The sequence below is a fragment of the Apteryx mantelli genome, chromosome 10 (genome assembly GCF_036417845.1).
Source record: "Apteryx mantelli isolate bAptMan1 chromosome 10, bAptMan1.hap1, whole genome shotgun sequence".
NCBI lineage: Eukaryota > Metazoa > Chordata > Aves > Apterygiformes > Apterygidae > Apteryx > Apteryx mantelli.
The window spans coordinates 24,317,391-24,338,648 of NC_089987.1; the positions used below are offsets into that span (position 1 = coordinate 24,317,391).

At 56.6% G+C, this 21,258-nt stretch overlaps 1 protein-coding gene across 7 annotated transcripts in view; it reads right to left on the reverse strand.

Annotated features, from left to right (window-relative positions):
- Positions 1-8,656: 8,656 nt before the first annotated feature.
- FHOD1 (formin homology 2 domain containing 1) overlaps positions 8,657-21,258 on the reverse strand; it is a 32,203-nt gene continuing 19,601 nt past the window's right edge. Inside the window, exons 4-22 of one of the 7 annotated variants that reach the window (XM_067302774.1) lie at positions 20,207-20,274; positions 19,698-19,803; positions 19,330-19,424; positions 18,684-18,795; positions 18,121-18,215; positions 17,806-17,949; positions 17,260-17,510; positions 16,784-16,894; positions 13,950-14,116; positions 12,734-13,665; positions 12,305-12,457; positions 11,938-12,120; positions 11,554-11,673; positions 11,150-11,311; positions 10,782-10,972; positions 10,337-10,529; positions 10,077-10,245; positions 9,768-9,944; positions 8,657-9,247 (exon numbers count right to left, since the gene is read on the reverse strand). In XM_067302774.1, the coding sequence (XP_067158875.1) occupies positions 9,165-9,247; positions 9,768-9,944; positions 10,077-10,245; positions 10,337-10,529; positions 10,782-10,972; positions 11,150-11,311; positions 11,554-11,673; positions 11,938-12,120; positions 12,305-12,457; positions 12,734-13,665; positions 13,950-14,116; positions 16,784-16,894; positions 17,260-17,510; positions 17,806-17,949; positions 18,121-18,215; positions 18,684-18,795; positions 19,330-19,424; positions 19,698-19,803; positions 20,207-20,274 (3,512 nt within the window). In that variant the 3' untranslated portion in view covers positions 8,657-9,164. Of the gene's footprint in view, positions 9,248-9,767; positions 9,945-10,076; positions 10,246-10,336; positions 10,546-10,781; positions 10,973-11,149; positions 11,312-11,553; positions 11,674-11,937; positions 12,121-12,304; positions 12,458-12,733; positions 13,666-13,949; positions 14,117-16,783; positions 16,895-17,259; positions 17,511-17,805; positions 17,950-18,120; positions 18,216-18,683; positions 18,796-19,329; positions 19,425-19,697; positions 19,804-20,206; positions 20,275-21,258 lie in introns of those variants that run through there. The other 6 variants (XM_067302775.1, XM_067302776.1, XM_067302778.1 and 3 more) reach the window with 6 other exon arrangements.

The window sequence follows — 21,258 nt, forward strand, 5'->3', positions numbered from 1 at the left end:
CTTTCTTCCTCAGGACAGTCATTTCCTTAAATGTCTGTGATTCAGCTAAACCAGATTCAACTCCAGGAGTCCTTTTCTGCAACAAATGTTTTCAACCCTTTAACCTCCTTGTGATTCTTCCCTGAGCTGAGAGCCTGAAAGCTGAACACAGGGTTCACCAAACCATGCACTTCTCATGGCACAGCTGCCTGATCCACAGATGCCCAAGGAGCCATGTTAACTCTTTGTGCTGAGATCTTCTCCTTCTGTCCCCAGGACTTTTCAGGCCTTGTTTCAAAGGGACAGTCCTTTGGGTTGTTACTGAGGGCTGTTTTCTGCTTTCCTTACATTTTGCTGCCATAAAATGCAAGTGACTGTTTGCACTCAACATCCTATGCACCCTGGTGTCTGTGCAGCCACCACACCTCCTGATGTCTTCCAGTCCTTATGTTGTCAGCAGGCTTCCTCAGCAGTGATTGCCTGGTTTTCTCAGGTCACTGATATGTTTTACTTAATTGAGGGGCAAGACTATTGAGACGAGTTGCTCAGAGCTGACTCCCTGCTCAGAGATGTTTTCAGAGAGCTGCCAGGCAACCGGTCTTCAAACCATTTAATGGGCAGCTTGTTGATTTGGGGATTTTAAGAGATGGTACCAGAATCTGCCTCAGTCAGGGCAAGTGCAAGGTTCTCTGCACAACCCTCCACTATGTATGGGAACATCCCTTCTTGTGCTGGGCTGTTGATGGGCGCACAGACACATGCTTGATCTGGCTTTAGCAAAAGAGGGTCATCTTTGCCTGCTGGCCTTTTGACATCTCCCATCCCAATGCTGTGTCAATGGGATCAACCTTTGTCCCAGGCCCACGGGAGGGTTTTTAGCCTTCCTGTTGTACTGACTGTGGTCTACCCTTGTCCTCCATCTATGGGGACTGGACCCAACCTTGTGTTTCCCCATCATCCCCTGCAACTGAGGGATCAGCGACACAAAAGCCTTTCCTTTGGCTTCTCCATTGGGGACTGGCTGAACCTCTCTGCTCCTGGGGTGCCCTCGTCTGAGCAGCACCAGCCCTGGGCTCTCACTGGCTCTCCAGCCAGCAAACTCCTTTGGGGAATAAAAGAACTGCTACTCAAGAAAGTGTAGCTTAGCATCCAGCTGAGCGCTGACCCCAGATCCTTCTCTTTGTAAATCCTCTCACCTTCAGATAATTCTTGGCCCTGGCTGGTTTTGCCTGGTTGTGAGGGATCCCCAGGTATTTACAAAACATATTTCCACTTCCAGCCAGATTCATGGCTCTGGGGAGGTTTCACCTTTTTCCATTTCCTGTTCTGACACTAACTTTTTCTGACCAGGTGAAAATCATATGTTATCATGCCCTTTCGTCCACCAAGCCCTGACAGCCCATTCACCAGCTGGGCTTTCTGCAATGCAGTTCCACAGGTTGCTGAGGCTGAGCTTCCCAAGCAAACTGGCAGCACTTTGTGCTGCAGGGACCACACTCCTCTCCCTGTGGCTAGGAAGTGTCCATTGGCCCTCTGGGGTGCTCCCAGGTCCTCTAACACAGGCAGGGGTACCTGGGCTCTGCACCCCCATCTGATTGGGTGCTCATGGTACCCATGCCAGGCTTACTTTGCTAGCTGGGACCTTTCCTGGACTGTGTTTTGGATGTGGTTCTCAAGGCACTGCTGTTTAGCAATGCCACAGGATGCTCAAGGTCTGGGCAGATGAGACTTGGTACTTGCCTGCATGTGGAGTGTGAGACATGGTCATGCTCAGTGCTGGGTGCTCTGGCCTGAGTCTAGCCTGCTGACATCAGCCTGCTGAGCCCAGGGCTGCATGACCACACGGCCACACTTGTCTCTGAGCTCAGCTTGTGGGTTCAGTCCCTGGCCAGTGCCAGTAGCTGGGAGCGCCTCTGCCGCATTCCTCCATTCTCATTTCTCATCCATTTTCAGAAAGTAAGAAATCCCTCACCTGCTTGAATCAGGGCCCAGATGGAGAGGAGTAGATGTGTCCTTAACCTGCCATGAAGGTGGTACTCTGCTCCTGGTCAAACTTGGCATCTCCCCTTCATCTACACTCCTCTTGTTTCCTCTTTCCTTTGTAGCTTTTTACTGGTCCTGGTGGCTCACTCAGCTCCTGGCCTCAAGCAATCCGTCCTTGGAAGGGAAGAAGCTGGATGACACTTCCAGCTAAACTTCTCCTACCCTAGGGCAGCCCCCATGCCAAGCCTAAAGCTAAGCCCTTTTCTCCATCCTATCAGCCCTACATCATTCTACCAGCTCCCTTTTCTTCTGTCTTTGTCACAGGGCTTCTGCCTAGCTATTAGCATGACAGGGACAGGACAGATGTGGCTTCCCCTTGGCCTTGAGACAGCCAACAAAGCAGATCCAGGAGACACTGGCGACGCTGTGCTCCAGGTGACATCCTGCCTCTTCTGCCTTGAGGGAAGAGGGCAGTAGGTCAAAGCATCTGTGACCTGGTTCCCATCCTATGCCTCCATGCCTGTGCTGCTGGGGAAGGCTGTTACACAGCAGAGCATGTTGCCAGCCCATGGTTGCTCAAGAGTTCTGGGGACAGGAGGAAAAGGATGAGTCCTCCAGCTGAGACAGCAGGAGGAATTTTTGGGAGGCAGATTATAATTATGCATCTGGAAGTTGCCCAAGGCATGCCGGGTGTTGCAAAAATTGCTCTGGCATCTCCAGCCCATAAACAAAAGTGAAGTTGCACTGTGCCTGGTTGAAATGGCCCTTCCTGTGTGTCCCAGCACACCTGCAGAGCAAAGGATCTTCAGCACTTTAAAAAGTCTAGAATTTTTCCCCACACAGTATCACAGGTCTCCCCACCTGGGCTCAGGAAAAACAGTGGAAACATTCCCATGAGAGCAGCTTGTAGCAGATTTCAGGGTGGGAATACAACAGGCCGAAGAGCCTTGGCCATCAGGAAGCCGTCACAGAGGCACTTGCTGAGCGCATGATGAAGAGCTTGAGCAGGCAGATCTCAGGGAGCACTGGCTGAGCAGGGACCTTTGGGGTGGGCTACTGATCTGCCTTCATTCAGCGACATGGATAACAAAGACTGTAAGGGCCGTGGTTGTGCCCTGAGCTTGTGTTGGCCCACACAGGGAAAATGCAGCTTGATGTAAGACCAAACAGCTAAGAAAAGCAGTGCAGTGTGAGGTGGTAGGGTCCACCCTGTTTAACTGGGGCAAGTAGTGATTTCCCATCTCTCACCCAGGGCACAGCTTGCCTGCCTTCCCAAGGCACAGCTTGCCTGCCTTCCCAAGGCCCCAGTTTAGCCAGACCATGGCCTAAGCCATGATGCAGAGGCAGGCAGGCAAAACACAGCACCTGGACTGAGCAAACCACACTGGGCTGGGGTTCCTCCTGCCTTTGAGTTCTCGGCACCCAGCAGTTTTGCGGGGTCTGAGTAAAAGGAAGCCTTGCCATCTCTGTTCCACCTCTGCCCACACCATCTTCCTGTACTGTGCTCCACAGCCCAGCTCTTTTTGTCTACAGAAGTGCCCTGGGTATTTGCATCTTGTGCAATGCCTGAAGATGAAAGGTTTGCAGGACAGAAGACCCACATGCCTACCCTGCATTCCTTCGCTGGCACAAACCTTGCCTTTCTGCCCTGGCAGACTGTGGCACGTGTCCTCCAACTGGATGATCTAAAGCTTCCCAGGACTTGCTTTTTGGCATGACCACCACAAGCTCCCATGCCATGAGGTGTGTATCTGAGATGGCCACCCTGTGGACACAGACGATAGAGCTAACATGGCCAATCACTTTGGGAGAGTGATAGCAAAGGCTGTCTCTAGCTGGAACAGTCTCCCATGGAAAGGTCTTACAGAGCACAAATTTAGGGTGGGATAGGGGAGGCAGGGGGCATCCTCCAGCATAAGCTCTGTAAAGGGTCCGACTAGGTCCCTGCTACAGTTTCTCTTGCCCTAATGCCAAATAGCCAAACTGTTACAGAAGAGAATGGTAAATGCTACAGCAAATCAGGCTGGGCTTGTCCCTGGTGTCCTATGCACAGCTTTGCTTTCTGGCAAATTCTAGATGGGGTCCAGGGATGAGGCTGAGAGGCCTGAGAGACTGCAGAGTCCTGGGAAGTGGGAGCCCACTCCAACTAGGTGAATGAATAGTTGGGACTGAGGATGTGGCTTTCATCTAACATAAGAACAAGAGAATGATCATCAAGTTGTAAGACTTCTTTTGAGGGCCTGGGTTGTCCATCCCCAGAGCAACGAAGGTGATAAAAGCAAAATGAAGCTTATCATGTGATTCCCTGAAGACCCGTGGGACACAAGGCATGAGGGCATGTGTTGCGGAAGGCGTGGGGTTGCTTTGTCTCTCTGGGGCGTCATATGTGTGGAAGCCATGCCCCCTCGTGGCAGCAGAAATCAACCAGGAGGGTGGATGGACCAGGAGACACACCAGCCTGGCAAGGTGGACTTGGACTCCTCAGGCACAGGAGGCCTTGGGCAGATGTGGTGGGTAGCCTCAGTTGGCAGCCCCAGCATGCAGCTGGAGCCAGAGCCACACAGAGGTTCAGCCCAGCCACAGGCAGAGATGGAGTCAGGGAGAGGCTGCGGGTGCCTTGGGGTGTTCCAACAGAGATCAGCAGTAGCCTCATCCAGCCTGGAAGCTGGGAGCAGCCTCCTCCAATGCAATCCTGGGAGGACAGTCACCTAGACCATCCCAATGCCAGCTTTACTTGTGGAGCCCAAGACCACACATGTCCGGGGCCCCGATCAAGCATCATGCAGGCCTGCAATGGCCCATGAACCTGCCTACATTCATGAAAGAGCCTCGTGCATTGCAACATCTTCCTCTCTCCTTCTTGGGGGGCCTTATGTTTTATTGACATGATTCATTTGCATTGTAGCCAAGCCAAGTACTTCAGGCGCCTTTCAAGGGCAGTGTGTGTCTGGGGCCAGGCTGGGAATCCTGGAAATGTCACCAAGGCTGTAGAGCCAAAAACAGTCAGAAAAAAAAAATAAACATGGTTTGGCAGAGACCTTCACTAAGGACACAACCTCCCAGGATGTGCATGCGCTGAGTGGTGGCTGAACCCTTTCTCAGGTGGTGTGCAGAGCACAGAGCTCACTGCAGAACAGCAGGAGGGTGCTCATCTCTGGGTAAATGGGCTTCTGAGAAGGGATTGCCAGCTGCAGGAGCAGCATGCCATGGAAGCTCCTCCAGTGCTTCCCCTAATGGCTTGCCATACGTACCCAAAGGCCAGGATGGCAGCAGTGGTGCATACCCTAAACCCTGGCAGGAGCATGCAGCCCACTGCCAAGAGTGGGAACATGCATCCCCAGAGCCTGTCATGCTGGTCCTAGCTCTACTGCTGGTGCCAAGGAGTCCTGGGGGCAGTATTCCCTGTCATCCCAACTTTTCTTCTGTTTTATTAATGCACCTTTCTTTTCCTGCTGAGAAAAACCTGGTGTTGAATTCCTTGGCTGATTCTGGGGTCATTCATGCTCTGTGCCCTGATGAGCCAACCTGTTTCCCCCACATTCAACGCTCTGCCTCCAAGGGTCCCTTGATTTCTGTTTTCTTGCCACCTGGTTCAGGACCTGAGCATACAGGGGTGCTCCAGAGCCCAGAGCACCAAGAGCATCCATCCCTGGGGTTCAGTGCCACTCTTGCTGTCAGATCTGCATGCTGAGGCCAGGAGCGAGGAAAGCTGGGCTGTATCCTTCAGCATCCCTTAGTTCAGCAGGGCTAGGGAGTACAGGACAGGACACATGCAGCTCTGGACCTGATACCCTGCTGTCCCCAAAAGCATCCGGGGAAACCTCATAGGCAGCTCAGCTGGTAGCTGTGGCAGGTTGGCACCATCCCTCTCCTCCTAGGACGCAGCTCAGTCTAACCTCTAATGAGTGCCTCACAGTAGAGAGAAGCCCCCTCAGAGGTTAACCAAGAGGAAGAAGCTGCCCTGTCAGATGGAGTTTTTCTTCATTCTTTGAAAGCCTCAGAAGACCTGCTATGCTGGATTCATTGCTGGAGGCAACACCAGGGCAGCACTTAGGTGGAGCTGCTGTGATGGATGACATGCCACAATTCCCAAATGCCTTAGCCATGGGTGACTGTTTAAAGCACAGCAAAGGATGTGCCCACGCCCTTGTGTTCAGCATCAGGTTCATGCTCTCTACCCTGTGGAGGGAAGGTTTCCAGACTCCTGCTGCCACTGTTGGAAGTGGCAGTGACCGATCTGCCAGAGCAGAAGGGCTTGTCTTCCAGGTAGCTCAGAAATGGTACCCAAGGGTCAAAAAGCTGGGCTTATAGGACCCACGGAGAGCACTGCCACATGCTCAGAGCCAATTCCTGACATCCAGTATGGTTTTTAATCCATGCTCTGGGTGAACTCTGTGAGCTGTGTTGGGCCAAGAGGTGGCATGTTCCTGTCTGGACATCTCACAGGCCACAAAAGGACGGGCATACCCCTGGGAGATGCTGTTCTTGGAAAATTTACCTTGTGAACTAGCCCATCTCTGCTGAACATATGTAAATGGAGATTTCTTTCAGAGGCTTACAGCTTGCCCACATTCAAATTTGCAAGGGGCCTGTGTCTGCCATGCCCTGCATTACCTGCTCTAGGAGTGGGAAAGTCCACCATCAAACTGTGCCATGTAATGTTGGCTCTGCTTGGGTCCTTGTTTGGCTAAAAAAACATGGGAGAGTTTTGCAAGGGAGATGCTGGATTTTGGGAAATGAGATCCCTGAGACAGGGGGATGCCGCCACTGCTGCCCTTGTGTTTATCACATTGTGGCCTTGCTCCTGTTTCAACAGCTTGCTCCTGCCCTTGAGACTACAGCCTTGAGACAGGCCTGGTGCTGGGGCTGGCAGCAGCCTTCGGTCTCGTCTGGCAGGGTACCACCCAGATGCCTTGGTAATGAACAGGGAATGTGCAGTGTCAGTGTGTGGCTTTGCCCCAGCCCACCGACCATGGGGGAGCAGAGGGGCCAGCTGCTTCAGTGCCAAGCATGCTTGCTCCAGGGCAGGGCAGAGGAGCTGAGCGGTCGCAGCCAGAGGGATGCTGATTTAGCACAAGGAAAAGTACTGATGTGGGGGTGTAGCTCCTGCCGCTCAGGGCTCAGCACCATGATGGGATCATTGCACTGTGCTCCCTAAGGAACAGCAGGACACCAAGAAGCTTGGAGGTAAGAGCAATGTAGCATCCAACCCTGGGAAAGGGCTGCTTGCCCCTTCACACTTGGAGGAACACAGGGTACCTTCTGCAGGGTGCCTGGGGCTCTGGGCAGTGCTGGGTGCCCCCAGCAGCTGCAGAGCCATGCAGGGTGCTTGGCTGTTATGAGGCCACATGGTAACAGCAGAGGGGAAGGACCCAGTTCCCTGTGCCTTCCCCATCCCTAGGGTTTATAACTCAGCTGATTTCAGGGCTCTGGGCCTGATGAGCCCCCAAAGGCATTGCAGGGGGCCAGGGATGCCATGGGCAGGCCTGGTCAAATGGAGGCTGCCCTTTCCAGGCAGGCGTGGGCAGTGGGGCCTGGCTCAGGGGCTTCCTGCCCATCAGCCTTGCCACCTCTGCCTTGAGGTGCTGGAACCGGACCTGCACTTTGGCTGTACTCCCACCACAACTCCAGCCTCTCTAATTTTCCATGGCAGCATGGTCTCCAGAGTGAAGGCAGGCCAATGAGGGGCTCCTGCCAGGCCAGCCCCAGCAGACACCTATGTGGACACCGTTTCCAGGCCAGCCTGGGTGCGAGGAGGGGAAGCAGGGCACTGACAGTCTGGCCCAGTCACAGACTGACACAGACGTTCAGAGGAAAAAACATCTTTCCAAGGCTGTTCTGGAAGCAAATCCACACCAGTGCCTTCCTTCTTCAGCCCCCAGCTCCCATGCTAAGGGCGCCGGTGATGGCAGGCTGGATGCACGCAGCACCCTGGGGCGCCGACTAGCAGTCAGCCAAGCAGGGTGGATTTTGCCACCCTACAAAATCTATCCTCTACAATCCTCCATCCCTGTGAGGGAGAGGCTTGGCAAAGGATGCTCAGCTTTCTGCCTGGCTGCAGAACACCTGCATGCACATGGGTCTCTATTTCACTAGCCAGTTTCTGGCATGGGTATACAAATGCTGTGGTTGCTCCTTATTGCCCACGCCCACCCCATTCTTGAGTCCCACGGTAGGCACACTGTGTCAGGCAGAGTGGAGGCTGCCATGCCCTTCCCATGGCTCCTGTGGAGGATCGGGGCTTAGGACCAGCCCCTCATCCAGGAACACATGGCCAGCACAAGATACATCCACGCGCAATGCATGCTGCATCCCCTGCCTCCCCTTTCCCTCTGGGCCTTCAGTCTGCTCCCAGCACGTACACTCTGCACTGCCTCAACCACGAGGTCTCTGCCCTCCTTCTCAGGCAGGCCTGTGGCCAGCAGCCAAGCAACCTGGGACATCTCCAGTAGTGCCAAGTGCCAGGGCCTTGTGATCTGACACCCATCCCTGGGGCAGTTCAACCCCCCACTCTTCAGGACCAGGAGGATGGCTTCCCTGGGGATGCTGGAGGGAGCACTGACCTTTCTCTCCTGCTTCTGTCCTTAGCATTGCCTGGAGGCACCTGCTGTCTTGCAGTATCGAAAGCCTCCTGGCCTCCAGGTTCAGAAGCAGGCCAATCCATGCACCAGTGCAAAAGACAATGCCAGCCAGCAGCAGTGTCAGATCATTTTATTGCCACAGCAGCCTCTGGCCAGACCCAATTCCTGGAGAGGGTTTGGGTCCAGCCCCTTGCCCCTTCTAATACTGTTCAGAAGGCAAATCCTGAGCCTCCACACACACACACCCGGTCCCTGAGCACATGGTCACAGCCATGGCACACAGTGCCTCCCTGCTGCACATCACCCTCCATCATCTACGCTAGACACAGGTGCAAAGCTGCCACAGAGCAGCTCCTGGGGCATTACTCCCATCCTGCCCTCCACTATTCCTGGAGCTCAGGGCCATTGAGGAAAAGCAAGGCAAGGCCAAGGGTGCAGACTGTGTTGGCCCTGGGAGGACCACAGGCTGCATTGGGCGCGGCAGCGTTGGCACAGTGCTCTGCGGGGCTTGGCAAAAGGCAATGGTCTTTCCCCTTGGGATGCCAGCCCCAGCTTTGGCAGCTGAAGAGGGGAGCAGGGTGAGCCCCAGCCCTGATGGCACACTCTGCTCCCCCAGCTGCCTCAAACGTCCATGCCGGGTGCCTGACCCAGACCCAGGGCCTGCGCCAAGTCGTCGCTGAGCCCGCTCTTCAGGGTCCTCCTCACTGTGGGAAAAGGAGAGCTTTAGAACATGCAAGCAGATCCAGATGACACCACTAGGCTCTCCTACAGCAGGAAACAGCAGTGCAAGCTGGGAGCAAGCCCATGTACCCAACAACTGCCTGAACAAGCTGGCCCTGCTGTGCTGGGATGGACAATCTGTCCATGTTAAGGGTAAAGCGAGGAGGGGGCTGTGCTGGCAGTGGTAGGGTACAGTGGCATGGTCTCGTCCTGGGGTACCCCCTACTCCCTGTGACTGTGGCCCGTTAGGCTGAACTTGGAGCCCTGGCTACTGGGATGCCAAGATCAATCAGCCAGGGAGGGGCCTCCCAGGGCACAGGGACAGGGACAGAAATAGGACAAAGCATGGAGACAGGGACACAGAGATGCAACAGACCACAGGAACAGGGACACAGAGATGGGATAGAGTATGGGTACAGGAAAAAGGACACCGAGATGGGACAGGGCATGGAGACAGGGAGAGAGATGGGATAGGGCATGGCATCTGCCACAGTGCTGACTTACAGGACTTCCTGTTGCCACGGGACCTCTTGCGCTCCTTGTTGGCACAGGGCCGGGGATTGGTGTTGTGTGTGACTGACTTTACCAAGCGGTCCATGATTTCATCTGAGGCATCATCTGGGGAGCTGGGAACATCCTCCTGGGCTGGGGACCCCTGGGCTGGGGTGGTATGCCCTGTCCCTACACGAGGAGCATGGGGACACCAGCATCAGCCATGTCCAGATAGCTGGGCATCCCTCAAACCTCATTCCCTGCGGGGATCCCAACTGCTTTCTTCTGCCACCCTATTTCCCAACCCCAGCTCATTCCTACCCCGGCTGGCTCGACTGCGGCGTGCGGGGGCATTTGTAGGAGAGCTCAGCATGCTCTTCATGCTTTCGTGGCCTGCCTCGGCCTGCTCCTGCTGCTCAGGGCTGGTGGACACCACTGCAGGCGGTGAGGCAGTCTCAGTGTTGCTGGTAACACCGGAGAATTTCTCCATCTGCAGCGGGAAGAGAGAAGGGTGTGAAGGAGGTGGGTGGCTGGTACCTGCCTCCTGCCAGGGCAATGTTGTGAGCCAAATGGCCCCATACCTCCGTGATGAGCCGGCCCCGCGTCTTATTGCGCTCACGGTGTGCAGCTCGTTTCTTCTGCTGCTGCAGGACGCGCTCCCGGCAGGTGCGGTACTCCAGGGCGAACTCCCTCAGGAGCTTGCAGATGAGAGTCACCTTCACGTCCCGTGCAGCACTCACCGGGTACCCCAGGTACAGCAGGAATGAGTGAAACCTGCCGTGATGTGGGGCTGCTGGTCATACCAGGGCCATCACCATCCCTGGCATGGACAGACCCATGGGCCCACCAGTCCCACCAGGGCTGTCCCTGGCATGGATGGACACACAGGGCTGACGGACTGCTCAGGGCACTCACTGTCCTCCCACTGGCAGAGAGCAGAATCAGGTGCCCACTGCTCCCTCATGCATCCCTGGGAGCTAGGTGTCCCTCCTCCATCCCCAGGATCCTGCTGAGTGACTGACTGACCTGTTGAGGACACGCCTGTGCACGACTTTCAGGACAACAATGCGCTGGGTGCTGTCCTTGAGGAAGTCCGTCAGCTTGCTCTTCAGCACTGTCTTGGTCTCGTGCTTGGCAATCACCTTTAGGTTGTCCCAGGATGCCCTGCACCTTCGTTCCAGCTGCACCAGGCTGTTCGCCAGCTCATCAAAGTCGACCTGGGAGATCAACACATCAGCTGTCAGCCATCTTGTGCTGTGCCGGAGACCCAGGAAGCCCAGCCAGCTGCCCAGGTGCAGGATCCGCATCCTTACCCTGCCAGGTCGTAGTAACGACAGAGCAGGGAGAAGAAGCCAGCAGGGGTGAGGCCCGTAGGCTGAGGGCCATAGGCTCACCTTGGCTGAACGTGTGATGGAGGCAATCTCCGAGTAGAGGTCCGTGGTTTCTGGGAACTTCTCCACCACCATTTGGCAGAGGTGATGGAGCAGGGACTGCCGGTGCACCGTGTCCTTCACCTCTGAGACCTTCTCCAGATAGCCCAGCTCAAAGCCTCTGCTCTGCAACCCCAATGGACTCAGCAGTGCCCTCCATCCTTCCTCCCACCCTCCCACAGATGACATGGAACATCTGGGCCCCTGCCAGCACCCATGCCACCCCTGCCTGAGGTGCCCTCCCAGACATATCTTGGTCCCTCTTGAGTACCATGGTCAGTCCTCCTCCCACAGTACTCAGACAGGACAGACCTTGCATCCCCTCATGAGGTGCAGTTGCTCAAGCAGGCCCTCACCCTGCTCCTCACCTGGGAGCCATTTAGGAAATTGCCTGTGGCCAGCAGGGTGGCCAGGATGCATTTGAAGGTGTGATTTTTGGCCAGTTGCTCCATGCCCATTTTCAGGTCAAACAAGGGCTCTGCAATCTCCTGGATGAGGAAAGGGGCAAGTGAGACCCCTCTCCCATTCCTTCAGCATTTGCCCCTGCCCATGAGGACAGTCACCCCCCCACAGGGAAACCACCCAGACCCATGCTTGCCTGGGGGACCTGCAGCCTGTCCCTGGCCAGGACAGCACTGCCCATCCACAGATGTGGCTGGTCCCCTCCAGCAACACACCCAGTTCACCCCAAGGACCCTCCTGGGGCCAGCAGCAGTAGGAGGGCAGAGAGGAGATGAGGACTTGCTCCATACCTGCTCCAGACTCTCATAGTCCAGCTTGAAAGCCCAGAGCTGGAGTCTTGCTGTGAGGTCACTGATAGAAGAGAGGGCAAGCAGGAACTGCTCTGCAGAACCCAATGGCACATCAGGGTTGGCCAGCTGGGCCTCCTGGATCTTCTGCTTCTCCTCCTCGGTTGGGACCATGGTCAGGATTTTCTAGGGCAGGCAAAGAGCGATGTGTCAGACTCCTAAGATATCACCTGTCACCACAGAGAATGGCAAGCAGATCATCTGCACTGTACCACACTGGCAGTGCAGGCATTGTGGCATGCAGCCCTCCTGGTCAGGGGGGACAACCCACATGATGACCCTGGAAGGGCAGAGATCCTGCCACACTCACCTCTATTCCTTCCTTACTGACTGCAAACTCATCAAAGTTGAGCACAGCTGTTTTAATGATATGCACAGGTGGCAGCACTGTGAGGCCGATGTTGATGGCGTTGCTCCTCTTGGGGTCCAGCACCACCACCACCTTCTTCCCATCAACAGCTTTCTGCAAAGAGAAGAGGATGCAGGCTGAGAGCCAGGTGAAGAGCTCACCTTCATTAAAATGCCATCAGCAAGGGGAGCAGGTTAGGGACCTGGTGGCAAGCTAAGGCCTGCCCACCGCCTGCCTCTGGGCTGAGGGCACCCATCCTCAGGATTGAGTAGTGGTGACAGTGCATGCATAGGAACCAGGGTCCCCAGTCCCCACAGGAGCTAACACAGCCTTCCCCAGATGCCCATAAATCCCCCCACAGCTGACAGGTGCCTGCAAGCTTGCCGATACCTTGGAAGTCGGCACTTCCTTTGCCCGGGACTCAAAGAGATGCTCCAGTTTGGCAGCATTGACCTCAACTGTCTGCAGAGATGCCCACAGCGTCCCCTGGCCGAACCTGCCTGGCCCCAGGGTGCCATCCAACTGCTTTAGCTCCTTCCAGAAGAGCTTCACCGTCCTCTTCTTTTTGGCCTGGGTAGGGCCATCCAGTGCCAAGGTGCCCAGAAGCCCTGGTGGTGGTGGAGGAGGAGGGCAGTTGGTGATTGTGGGAGGTGGAGGTGGAGGTGGAGGTGGAGGTGGTGGACAGCCAGGGACTGCAGGAGGTAGAGGTGGGGGAGGTGGGCAGCTAGGGATCACAGTAGGTGGAGGTGGGGGTGGAGGGCAGCCAGGGTTGCTGGGAGGCGGAGGGGGAACCATGAGGGCTCCAGCACTCGCCACCTCGATGCCATGAGGGAGGAAGGAGCCATTGGTTATGGACCCTGTGTCCAGGACATCAAAGTCTTCCTCTTCCACCAGGTCAGTGAAGTCCAGGTCCTTGATCTTTAGCTGCACAGGGCTGGCCTCCAGGTGCTCCCAAGTGAGCTCTGAGTCCTTTTTGATGGGTGTCATCAGGGTGTTCTCCAATTTCTGTGTGTGGGTCTCCACATCAATGCTTGACGTGGCACGTACCAACTTGGCATGGGCGCTGGCAACCGGCCCATCTGGAGCCCTGCTGTGGCGCCTCATGCTCTCCTGTTCCCAGCGGCCATGTCCCTCGACACAGCCCTTTTCAGCCTCCATCTCTGCCTTGTCCTGGTGTTGGGGGGATGCTGGCCCCTTGGGGAAGACCTGCTCCCGCCCTGGCTCTGAGGAGCTTTTGGCGTATAGCATATCCAGCATAAACTTGGTGTCGGAGGAGATGGCACTGCAGGAGTCGGTGGCATCCTGCTGGCCCACCCAGGACCCTGCAGAGAGATGGGAAGAGGGGTGAGACAATTTGTTTGAAGGGGGAAGGTGCTGCTGGCCAGAACATAGAGTTGGGGCTGGTTCCCTGGTGGGACTGGGCTCAGACACTGGCACACAGAGTGGAACAGGTGAGAGATGTCATCCCCGCACCTCAACAGCTCCATATATCCCATGAGTGGGCTAGGGCCAAGAGGGGACTTTAATACCTGCCCCAGTGATCCTGATGGGCCCAGAGAGAACTTACGCCCTGGTACACTCATGTCAACCCCAGCCCTGCACATACTTATGCCAGGTGGCTCCGTGCTATGCTCAGGAGTGCTCCTGTTCCCATCCCAAGCAAGAGCAGCAGGATGCTCCTGTGTAGCATCACCGAGGATATCGAGTTGTCCCTTGGTCATGGAAGAGATCTTCTCCTTCTGGGCTGCAGCCAAGTTCTCCAGAAAGCGAGCTCTAAAAAAACAGAAGCAGACGTTGGCCAAGAGCAAGCCAGGGACAGGAAGGGGGAACCGGACAAATCACACCATACCGCACTGCACAGAAACCATCACACTTTCACAGCAAGGCCCAGCACAGAAACCCCCTGCTGGACGAACCACAGGATGCTACAGAAACTCCCTGCACAGAAACACACAGAAACTCACACAGAAACTCCTTGCGCCACGCTGGCTGCACAGCACAGCACTCTCATGCCCAGCTGCCAACTGCTCTGTGCATGGGACACACTGCAGAGGTGCAGCTACCCCCAAATCTGCATGGCAGGCAGAGTGCTGCTGGACACCAATGTATTGAGTGTCCTGTGGTCCCGAGCCAACATGTTTCCCCCTCAACAGCACAGGCAGCTGGGAATGAAGCACATTTTGTGCACAAGGCACTGGTGAAGAACTGGCTGCCAGCAGGGCTGGATTGACACCATGCCATAGAGTCCAGCAAAACCCAGGGTCCTCTCTCCCTTGTGCAGCACCCAACTTTCTGCTTGAAGGGCCCACACTGCCCCAGTGGAACCAGCACTCGGTTGTGTCCCTGGGGTGCCATTGCACTGTACACAAACTAGCTGGACTCTTACAATGGTGAGGAAAAAGGCCTGCATGGTTCATCTGCACTACCCCCATCTCCTCCAAGCCCTTCAGAGAGCAGGGTAACACTGTGGCAAGAATGCAGCATCCTCCCCAGTGCCCAGCATCCCTGCAGCTCACATCAGCATCCCCAGCGCTGCCAGCAACCATGGCTCAGGGACAATGGGAAGCTGCAAACACACAGCAGCTGAAGGCAGGCAGCATGGCCCCCAGTTTGCACAATCAGAGTGCTGCAGGGTCCTGCAGACACCCCTTGGCCCCAAGAGACATGAGAAGCTGGTGTTCACCACAGCCCTCATCCAAAAGGTTCAAAAAGCAGGCTCCCAGGGATGCATCCACAGCACAGCAGGGTTGAACTTGTTGGGGAACCCTCCTGCATCTCATGCTCTGCCCACCCAGAGCCTGAAGGGCTGGATGTGTCTGGCCAGGCTCCAGCTTGAGGAAGCACATGCCTAGAGACACACACATGCCTCTACTTACTCAAACTTCCTCAGAATAGGCTTGTCCCCATGCAAGGATGGGGTATCCTCCCGCCTGAGGGAAAACAGGGGTTAGTCCCCCACTGCCAGCAGCCCCACCGTGGCTCGTGCCTTCCTGCATCTGTCCACCTGGCAGTGCCATGGGGCTGAGCCAGCGCTGAGCAGCAGAGCATCCCCCAGGAGCAGGGCCCTCACATCTGCCAATCCCACAGCGCAAACCTGCCCTCACACCCACACCATGCTAGCACACCTCAAGCTCCACCATCACCTCTGTCCACACTGCCTGTGTCCCCCCAAGGCATGTCCCAAGGTCTTGTGGACAGCACCACAAGCCAGGAGAGCCCCAGGAGAACAACCTCCTGCCTGGGCATCGAGTGGCATTCAATACCAGTGAGAGGGGTATCCATCCCTCTGTGCTAGAGCAGCACTGCCTGCTGCCAAGATGGCTCTTGTGGATGATGGCAACCATCTGCCAGGGACAGAGCAGGGTCTGCCTGCCCTGGGAAGGGCTGTGCCATCCCTGTCAAGGAGAAAGGGCTGCAAATGGAAGGGCAGCGTGGAGGTGTGCACATGGCCATGCCCATGCACCATGCCCACCCACAGAAGGCACTGGGAGGTCTGGGGGCACTGGAGGGTCCTGCTACCCAAAAGGTGATGCAGGAGAGGAGGCTGGCAGTGCTGGGAGTAGGCTACACTGCTGGGGTTAGCAGGAGTGCAGAAGTAGCTCCTGTCGTTCCTCTGCACACACAGCCCTGCCCACAGGAGGGGTCGCACAAGCAGAGCTCTGAGAGGAGATGAAGGGATGGGGTCGACAGGTCCAGCTCCATGCAAACACCTCATGGGGCAAAAGGAAGGTGCCAGGTGCAGTAAGCAGCATGGGGCAGGTCCCAGCTCTCATTGGCTCAGGAGTAGCACGCCAGGAGGGATCACACACACATGCAGATCCCAGGCACTTACCACACAGGGGCAGTTTGGTGCAGCCTGCAAAAGGAAAGACAGAAAGAGTGGGCAGAGGAGAGAATCAGCATGACCAGAGAGGAGGAATGAGGGGGAAAGAGCTAAAGCTGGAGCAAGAACTGAAGAAGAGCCATGACCCCCCCCCCCCCCACCTCCCAAGTTCCAGCACATTTTGGCCATACAGAGTGAGGGGCAGAGCCAGTGCTGCAAAGGAGATAGCCTTGCAGACGGGGCAGGCAGCAACAGCCCCAGCAGGCTCTACTACCAGCTTTTCTCTTCAGGACACCTTCCTCAGGCAACCCTCTGAGCCAGACCCCCACTGGTGGCAAGGGCTGAAGGATGTTGTGAAGCCTTTGCTGGACCCTCTGTGCTGTCTTGAAATGCAGACCACCCTTCCCCTTCTATGTCACACCTCTCTCCAGCCCTGGAGCCCATTCAGACCCCACTGCCTCCCCATCCCTTGGCACTTGCCTGGGATGGGCACCCCTGCCCAGCCCTCTTGGGAGTCCCATGCACAACCCAGCAGGGACAAGGTAGTGTGGACTCCCCCCCTTCATGCCCTGGGATCAGGACTTCACAGTGGGGTGCATCCTCTACTGGCCGCTTACTTGTAAATACTTCTCTCGCCCAGGCCCAGCGGCTGCTCCTTCTCAGCTGGGGGCAACGGCAGAGCCAGATGCATGCTGGACGTGCTGTTGTAGACACCCTTGGAACAGGGCCTGGAAGATGAGGCGACACAGAATGAGAGCCAGTCCTTTGCGCCAAGGGGCTCCCCACCACACGTAGTGCTGGGGGACACTGAGAATGCTCCTGATGTTTCATCCTCGCACCCTTGGGTCCCTGGGAAACAAGAAGGAGCCAAGAGCCCAAAGAAGAACAAGCAGCTAGGGCTCACAGACCTGCAGGCATGCAGGTCCAGACCATGGCAAACTGTGTCCAAGCTAATGTGACTCCTTAGCTTCCTGCACTCCCGCAACCCAGCGTGCCTCAATGCACCCCTCTGGCTGGCCAACAGCTGTAGGGCTAGGTCGCTGCATCCTCCCACAGCACGCCTTTACCATGCGTCCCCTGAAGCCATGCTTACCCTGCTAGGTTGCTTGGCACATTTGCTTCCAGGGGAGCCTGGCTGTCCTTAGTGGGGGGCTTCTTCAGGGCACCAGGGGACCCCAGCAGCTGCTGGGTCTCATGGTTGGCACTTGGGGAGCTGGTGCCGGACCCGGGCTCCACACCACCACCCTGGGAACGCCACCCACGCCGGCCTTCATCTGTCTTCCTCCGCTCCTTGCGCCCGCCTGGCTGCAGCTCCTCAACATCGTCTTCCAGCTTGAGTGCACTCTGTGAAGTGGATGTGGGGCTGAGGCAGCATGTGTGAGCCACACACCCCACGCACGGCACTCCCGTGGGCCTCCCACCCAACGCACCCATGTTCTGCATGTCCAAATGGAGAGTTGGGTAGAGCTGTCAGCACAGAGTGAGCTGGGCAGAGCCTCAGCTTGTGTCAGGCTGGTGCAAGGCCCTGGGCACTTGTGGTAAATGTGGTGCCTCAGGGGCAGCATACTTCACCTATGACATGCAACATCTTGTGCACCCGGGTACCGTGCAAGGTGTCACATGAGGGAGCACGGCTCACTTCATAGAGCATGAACTGCTGCTTCAAGTCGAGGTCGGTGCCCTTGCTGTTCAAGTGCTGCTGCACCACTCTCTCCATGCCTTGCTGCTCGAGGCAGTCCGTCACATCATAGAAGGAGTCCTGGTCTGGGAGGGCAGCCAGCGTCTGAGCAGGATCAGAGGGAACCAGTTGGGACTGGCACTTCCAGTGCTGAGCCCTGCCAGCAGGCAGGCCCTTGCAGCCCCACCATGTGCACTGGGGATGCTACTTGGGGAAACCCATCTTTTGGGAGAGTGCAGCACTGTGGTGAAGTCCTGCCATCTCCTCTGCACTGACCTTGTTGATCAGCGTCATCGCAAACACCAGCAGCTCCGTGTCAGCCCCATTGCGCTGCTCTAGGATTGCCATCAGGTTTGACCATGGACATACACCTGGGAGAGAGCAGCATGCACAGGTAGCACACACGTACATGATGTGGTGTGCCAGCCCACTTGCACCACTGGCACTGGCACAGTGGGTGGCAGGAACTCAGCTGGGTTCGTGATGTAGCATGCTGCATCCTCTCCTAAGTGTCTGCAACCATCACTCCAGGCCTCTGCCCCCTTCCTGTTCCAGCTGGTGGACTCCTGGCAGACTGGACCACATGTCACACACAGGCTGGCCAATGTGCCATGGCATGGCTGGCACGGCCTGTGCTTGCCCCCAGAGGCTTTGTGCCATTGCATGAGCCAGCTGTGCTCTTACATGAGCTGGTGTGTCCCACAGGCCACAACTGGCATGCACCATGACTGGCGCAGCGTAGAGGCACCCTTACCACAACAGTCCCCAGCTTAGCATGGCTCTCTGCAGGGCAAGCATCCCTGACCAGGGGCCTTGCGGGCAACCAGGGCTGCACCCACCTCTTGCCTGATCAACAGCATTCACAGCACGGATAAGGAGTTGGGCGTTGGGTTCTGTGTACTCCACGAACACCAGCAGCAGCTTCAGCGCCATCTTCACCACCAGGCGAAACTGAGACGAGGCAAGCCAGCTGGGAGGGTGGCTGCGCCAGGGCCCTGCCAGTGCCCGCTGCAGCTCCCTCGCGGAACTAGGGGCATGGCAGTGCCAGGGCACCACATGCAGATGGGTGGCACAGCGATGTTGTGCCCATGCCCCAGTGTCGGTGGCTTTGCAGGCAGCCTAGGGGGCAGGTCACAGCCCTGGAGGGCCAGGGACCAGCCCGCCCCAGCCCTGCAGCCATGGTCCCGATAGCAAATGGGCACTGGGAAGGGACTTGGAGAAGGACTCTGTCTTATAGGGCAGGAGCATGGTCATATCAGGAAGGGGTGCTTTGGAGACTCCAGACGATTCCCTCAGGGCAGCTGGGAACAGGACCCAGCAAGCCCAAAGGTAATGAGCCACTAATTCCTGTCTGAAGGCAGAGGTGGGGTAAATCCCTCAAGGGGTGGTGCAATGGGACAGCCACAGGCAGGAAGGCTGGGAAGGGATGGCAAAAGGGGGCATGGCAGCAAGCACAGCCAGTCCTCCCGGGGAGCAAGGGCTTACTGGGCTTCCTGACAGTGTGTACAGCCACTGGACGGTCTCAATGTGGTTGATGACGCCCTGCATCCCATCCACGAAGAGCATGATCTGGCTCAATGCTGCAAGGCAGAGAGCAGGTAGGGTCAGGGCATCATGGACACAGCTGCAGCAGGTAGAGTCAGAGTTTTTCTGTTCCTGCACAGCACAGTTCCCCACGTCAAGGGCAAGGTTTGGCTACTTATAGCCACACACAGGGTAGCCCAAACAAACTCACTTACTCACCACCCTAAGTGCCAGCCTCCCTCCCCTGGCATTAGAGGTGCTAGAGCCCACCCGGACCAACATGCCCAGCCCACTGCCAGTCCCTGGGCAATGCTGGGCCAAATACCAACCCCGGAGGATGTAGTTCTGGTAGTTCTGGTCAGCCTCTGCCCCCACTTTGATCAGGCATGTCAACCCATCCATGTTCACAAACTCTGGCACAAGGTCCTTGTCCTCCTGGGGAGTAAAGCACACATGTTTTCGTGTGGCTCCCATCCCAGTCCACTGGAATTCATGGAGGTTATGGGGGACAAGGGGCACTGGGGCAGGCCAGTCCAGGTGGAGCCTGCTATGCACCTGAGTATCACAGCAGAGCATCCTGCTCCAAAATCAAAGCTTGAACTTCGGAAAAGAGGATAGCGAAAGAAAGGATTGCCAAATCCCGCACCTCCTCGTCATGCCTCAAAGGGCCCAGCTTTGATCCCAGCCCTGGGAGGCAGGACATGCAGCCAGTTCTGGGGTAGCGCACAACATGGAGAAGTTGGCTAAGCCACCCGGCACTGTCCTGGCTGCCCAGCTTGGCACAGCCCACGAGAATGCCAGGATCCTAGGAAGCTCCATGCACTTGGGGAGAGCGTACCTGAAAGAGCTGCTTGAGGGAGAAGAGGGATCGCCGCAGCTCCGGCCCCTGGGAGTTGTACAGCTTCTCTGGAGGGGAATGAAAGAGACAGTGTCACTGGCCTGATGTGGCTTGGGGGCCTGCAGGAGCTCATCATTGGGTTGATCACAAAAGCAGGGCTCTGAAATATTCCTGAAACCGGAGGTGGCTGCTCAAGGAAGTTCCGCAGGTGGTTTTGGAGCACCGGCAGCACTGGCACCAACCATGCCATGGGCATGGCTGGGCAAGCAGCCCCCCCCCCCCCCCATGCTTCTCACCTCCCTACAGCCTCTGAAGGGGCCCCAAAATGCAGGTGCCAGCTCCTCCAACATCCTTGGGCTCTACGGTCACACTAGGCCCTTATGCATTTAGCTATCACCCAGGACCCCAGCACTATGAGGGGGCTGTCCCGTTGCCCCACTGCTCTTCCAATGGCCACCCGGGCCCGGAGGTCGGAGACACAGTGGTTGGCAGGGCGGAAGCAGCTGCAGCTCCACAACGACTGCTTATCCCAGCCCCCACAACCTTCCTATTTTCTTTTCTTTTCTTTTCTGCCCAGCAATGACATAAATATCCCCTTTGGTTTCCTGTGCAGAACCGAAACAGGAACTTGGACAGGAGGCAGAGCTACTTTTAACTGGACCTCACTGCAAGGGCAGGCCTGATCCAGCCTGGGCGCAGCTGTGGCACAGCCCCAAAGTGGGGATGCTGCTTGAGGTACTCTGGTGCCAGCACGAGCTGTGCGAACAACAGCCCCAGACACCCAGTCTGCACTGCCCAGAGCTGAGCAGCCCTTGCCCAGGGACAAGGCAGCAGGATGGCACCCATGGGTGCACACTGTCATGAGCAGCACCACACTTTCTGGAGTGCTGAGCTTCATCCTCTGGCTGCCGATGTACTGCAGCAGAGAGGAGACTGCGCCCACTTCTCCCCTCCACAGGAGAGCTTCAGGTCACTGGAACTAGTGAACTAGAAATCCAGTTCTCTAGAAATTCAACTTCCCCAGGGGTCTTTCCTAGCTACAATCAGCCAGA